Source organism: Archocentrus centrarchus, unplaced genomic scaffold (genome assembly GCF_007364275.1).
Source record: "Archocentrus centrarchus isolate MPI-CPG fArcCen1 unplaced genomic scaffold, fArcCen1 scaffold_44_ctg1, whole genome shotgun sequence".
NCBI classification, from domain to species: Eukaryota; Metazoa; Chordata; class Actinopteri; order Cichliformes; family Cichlidae; genus Archocentrus; species Archocentrus centrarchus.
In genome coordinates, this window is record NW_022060270.1 from 1,359,925 (window position 1) to 1,365,505 (window position 5,581).

At 42.6% G+C, this 5,581-nt stretch overlaps 1 protein-coding gene across 1 annotated transcript; it reads right to left on the reverse strand.

Moving 5' to 3' along the window:
- Positions 1-2,030: 2,030 nt before the first annotated feature.
- On the reverse strand, positions 2,031-5,006 carry LOC115777149 (leucine-rich repeat transmembrane protein FLRT2). The gene has a single exon (XM_030724984.1). The coding sequence runs from the start codon at positions 5,004-5,006 to the stop codon at positions 2,988-2,990; it is 2,019 nt and encodes a 672-aa protein (XP_030580844.1). The 3' UTR covers positions 2,031-2,987.
- Positions 5,007-5,581: the final 575 nt, after the last annotated feature.

The following is a 5,581-nucleotide window of genomic DNA, read 5'->3' on the forward strand; positions in this document are numbered from 1 at the left end:
AGAGCTTACTCATCACTTACACTCAACTTTTAAAGATACATTTTCACCTCTAATTAGAAAGAATATAAAGAGAAATGCAGTCACTATTTACTTTAGAAAATTTGGAGTCAAGGGCTTTGACGCCGCTGTGGAGTGATGATGATGTGCTCTTATCATTAAAACTAAACATATTTGCTCAATTCCATCTACTGGGATTAGAAAACATGTCAAAACCTGTCTGGATCATTCACATACACAGTGTACATGTTCAGACCAACAGGGCTGCTACCTTTTTTTTTGTCTGTGTTGTGAACACGTTAAATCCCATTTGTCTCAGCTGGATTACAGCTAGATTCAAATGGCACAATATTCAAAACACTGACAAACAGCACGTACTCTACTAAAATTCTTAAAGAGGTAAATGGACTGGTTCTTATAAAGTGCTTCACACAGCAGGTCTCATACACACATTTATATGAGCTCTTTCTACATCTCAGTGCTTTCTAACACTCACACTCTGACGGGAGCAGCTCAGGATTCAGTATCTTACCCAAGATTGCTTAGTCCTGGCATCCAGACTGGAGCAGCCAGGAACTGAACCACAACCTTCTGATCAGTCACCTTGAGGCGACTGGTGTTTGTGATTCAGTGCTATATCAATAAACGTGAATAAAAGTGAATAACTAATGACCTCCTGAAAACATGTTTTGCCATAAATACTTTGTGTGAATAATAATTCTGTAAATGGACTAAATGAGCCTCTGACTGCAGTAATGTACACCAACAGTGCTTTTTGTTACACATCTTCTGTGATAATTTAGCTATCTCCACTCCCCCTGCTCTACTGAGGCTCCCCATTCAAAATGAACATGACCCTGAGTCCTGCCTTACAGTGTACAAAAGACAATGTCATGTTTCTAAGAAGTGAATTAAAGCTGAGCTGGAAGCAGAATAAAAGCTGTAATCTTCAAATCTTCACTCCTTTCATTCATTAACCAAGTGCAAAATTGCCTGATGTACCAGAAATTTAGGTTGTTGCTCGGCTCTTCTAGAAGGTGCATCTAAATTAAAGGAAAAACCCGAACTTGAACCCCACAGTGAGGGTCCACTTATCCCCTCAGAGGGAATGGTCACTGAAAATCAATACAAAGCGTGATTGCCTGCATCATATGATGAAACATTTTTATCCTGATGGGACCTGTCACTTCCAGGATGACGATCCCTCCATCCACAGGATACCAGCGCTGCTAAATGCTTTGGTAATGATGAAAATGATGTGAATGTTATGGCCTCAAGACTCACCAGAGCAACTGAAAACCTACAGCAGACTTCTGGACTGATGTGCTAGACAGCAACGCACATAAACATCATCAAAACACCTTTTCTGGAAGAGTGTTGTTTCTCCCTGCAGTAGAGATCCAGAGATTAGGCAATCATTGTCAAGGCGCACACAAGCTTTTCTGGTTGCTGGGAAAACATCTCAATGAGAACCCTTTTTGCTGGCTTTTCCTTTAGTTTGTCACCCGCCTGTAGTTCTAAACATGTGATCAGTTCTGCAGCCTTATGATTATTATGTGTTAGCCTTTGTAACTTCAGCTTGTACAAGTTCTCCACAAAGGCCGTTTTCCCTCTTCAAACAGGCCTCTCCTGTGTGACAGTCCATCAGAAAGGGGAGTCAATCAATCTGCAACATAATGAGGAATTCACATTTGGAGATGTGTTTTAATGAAATATATAATAAGGTAAATAAATATTCAAGAGCAAGATGCTCCTGAACAACAATTCATTTGAATTTATATACAGGACATGATTTGTGCAAAAACATGGATCCAAGAGAGGTTGTAAGCTCATGACTTCAAGGCGCACACACACACACACACACACACACACACACACACACACACACACACACACACACACACACACAAAAATTTATATATATATATATATATATATATATATATATATATATATATATATATATATATATATATATATATATATATATATATTTATTTATATATATAAATAAATCGAAGTTTTACCACATTATTCTTGTTAAACACAAAGAGAAAGAGCTGGTATTTGATGGGTTAACCACAGCAGATGTGCTTTTTGCTGCTCACTCTGTGACACCCACCACCGTCAAACACAGCTAGTACTAACACCGTGGTCCCTTAACTGTGATAATGGATTTCTCTTGAAAAGCAGGCGAAGGCCTCCCACTGTCTGTGAATATTTAACGAGTGTGACCTTTAAATTCCCTGTTGAAGAAAACGGTTTACGTAAGAATACGTTTTATTTGTAGACCAGGACTCTCACAATGAGCAGCTCTACTGAGTGCAAAGGTGTCGTCACACTGCGGTGACTGCGAATAGTTACTAGCAAAGTTTGACTGAAGGAAAACTGCGCCCTCTACTGACGAGCATGGGTGATTCATGCTCGTCTCTTTCATACTGAATTCCAAGAGCTGTTTTTATCTGAAAATCCACAAGGTCACCAGTGAACGGCTTAGGTGTAGAGTTAGGGTGGCATAAGCAAGCACAGTTTTATAAACTACACAATGTTACTGTTGAAATGAGCTCTCTTAATATATTTGGTCTTATTTTATGCTTTCATTTAAATATGTCAAAAAGGTATAAATTCCATCTAAAGGTTTTGATATAAAATTAACTGTCAACTTAAACAGGTCACCAGTGACCTGACTGATGTAATGAGTTTAATACGTACAACAGCTAAAGTGTAAATTATGGTCTGTTATGGTTGGAATATACAGTGACTTAAAGATTGTTCACTATTACTGAAAACCAAACAAATAAGCCTTAATACTTAGAATTATTTACTGTGTACCAAGCTTAAAACAGCTCAGCCCTAGAAACCAATAACTTAATCCTATGTTATATAAAAAGGTATCCTCCCAGTCAATTATATGAATTATATTTCTTGAAGACACAAAGGTTTCAAAGAATATTAACACTGTACAGTACTCTGTGAAATTTGGGTAGTTGTCAGTAAAAACTCTCCTGATGCTCTGCATCCTGTACAATATTCTTGCAGTAGACTGTGCTGTTGTTCCCCAAGGGGCAGTCTAGGAAGCCGATGGCCCCATTAGGGGTGTAAATAGGCTGGATGCGAAAATCTCCCTTGAGGAGCTGCTCGTTGTTGAGCGAGACTATCTGGAAACTTGTTTCAGTCATTTCCAGGATGGAATTATCTTTCTTGGTGCCAGCTTCACAATAATCATCTTTTCTACGTCCGCGGTTGTATTTCCACTTGGCAGAGGACTTGGAGCAGCTCTTCCTGTGCATATGCCAACAGAAGATACCGAGCAGGACTACCAGCACCACAATCACTGCCCCGCTGATCAACCCGGCCAGCAAAGAAGGCAAACTGGGTTCCTGTTGTGTGGCCTGCTCTGGCCCTGAACCTCTTTTATTGTTGTTGTTGTCATCAGGGGTGGACAAGCCTGCTGTGGTCATGGCCTCAGTACACACAGTATCATCTTTGGGTCTGTAATTATTGAATGCATCCAGTGGAATGACACAGATCCGATAGGTGGACTTTGGCTCTAGGTTAGCCAGCCGGATCCCTCGATGGTCCCCACCCACTATCCTCTCCCTGACTGTGCCCCCTGTCAGGCTGGGGCCCATCCTGGCCCAGGTCACTTTGTAGGCAGTGACGGGAAATGCAGCCACCCAGCTCACATGGATAGCTGATCCATTTAATATGGCAAACCTGACCTGCAGAGTCTCTCTTTGGGGATCCAGAGATTGCTTAGTCCTAATTCCCCCTTTTCTTGTTGTATAGACTGGGTAGAGGGTGGGTAGTGTGGGAAAGGGTTTCCTGGAGGATGGAGAAACAGACTGAGTGACTAAAGGGGAATCTCGGGAAGGAGAGAGAGATGGGATCACAGCAGTATCAGCTGGAGAGGTGAGCTTAGGTGTTGTGGTTGTACTCTGCGGACACTGTAGGAGCTCAGCACTCAGCTCCCTGATCACCATGCCTCGGAACCTTTCGGGTTTATGGCACATGAAGCCACGCACATTGAGTGAGGCAGGCAGGGATTTAAGCCATGATGCCACCCATTTGATGCTGCAGTCACACAGCCAAAGGTTGTTCCTAACAGTGAGCTGTCTGAGACTCATGAGGCCATCAAAAACCCCCCGTGTCAAAGACTGCAGCAGGTTGTTAGAAATATCGAGCCTCTCCAGCTTGTACAGCCCTGTGAATGCTCCAGCAGGAATCTGGTTTATCTGATTCTCCTGAAAGTTTAATTTCAGAAGCACCTCCCCCGGGAGAAACGGGGGAGGATAAGTAAGGGAGTTGCGAGCCAAAGACAGCTCCCTGAGGGTGACGAGGTCCTGAAAAGTCCCTACTGAGATCCCTTCATCTGTCAGCAAGTTTCCATCTAGCAGGAGGCGTTCTAGGTGGGAAACATTCTTAAATGCTTCCTCTGCAATAACGGCTATCCTGTTCTCATCCAGTCGCAGTTCTTTTAGATAATCTGGGAGACCAATAGGCACACTGCTCAGGTGGTTTTTGGTGAGGAAAAGCATCTTGAGGCTCACTGCCTCACGGAAGGCCCCTTCCTCCACCCCTGCAGTACTAATGGAGTTATCATCTAAATGGAGCTCCTCCAGCCAAAGAAGCTGAGCTAGAGCTGCTCTGGAGATGGTCTGAATGTTGTTCTCTTGCAAATGAAGGATCTTTACATTTTTGGGCAGGTTGATAGGGAATTCGTCCAGCTGGTTGCCATAGAGATACACAATTTCCACAGAAGCCACATGATGGAGCTCCAAGGGAAAGGCAGCATTGTTGATTTGGTTGTTGTGGAGGTAGAGAGTCTTATAACCCTCACCGATTCCCAGAGGCACTGAGGTCAGGCTCCGCTCGTTGCAATAAACAAAGGTGCGATCACAGCGGCACTCCTCTGGACAGTTGGAGGCCCTGGAGAACTGGAGATTGAGGCCGAGAAGAATAGGAATCCACGGCCGAATAAAAGAGGCCCAGTCCTTATTCCAGGTCATGTTTGTAAATGAGAACTGGTTCTCAAACATTTTACCTGGTAAAATAACGGTTTTAAAATAAAAGCCCATGTATCTCCATTTCAGTTAGATCACAAAGGTAAAAAAAAAAAAAAGACAGAATCACAGAAAAAATAAATTAGGATTACTTGGTTGCTGGTTTAATAACACCAGCCTGGTCCTGCAGTGTCTTAGTAATCCACTGGTATTTGGTTGTTGTAAGCTTCCCAACGCAAAAGCAGTGATCTCATTAAGCAAAAGGATTCCTTCACCAGCCACCATCCATAACTGAGCAGGGAGACAGCGGTAAAGTCCATCTCTTCTCTTTCAGGAGGAACTCTCTGTACAGCATGCAGCAGTTCCAGCTTCCTTTTCCTTTCTCATCACACACTGCTGGTTCCAGAATAACAAAAGTTGTCTCTGGCTTGACATTTGGACACAGGAACCTGTAGTAAAACAAGAATAACAAAAAAAATCAGCCTGTCACGCCTTAAAATGCATGATTTCTACTAAAGACCAAACAGTTTCTTTCCCCACTCTATCCCACAGATGCAAAGTGAGGCATTCTAAATTGGGAG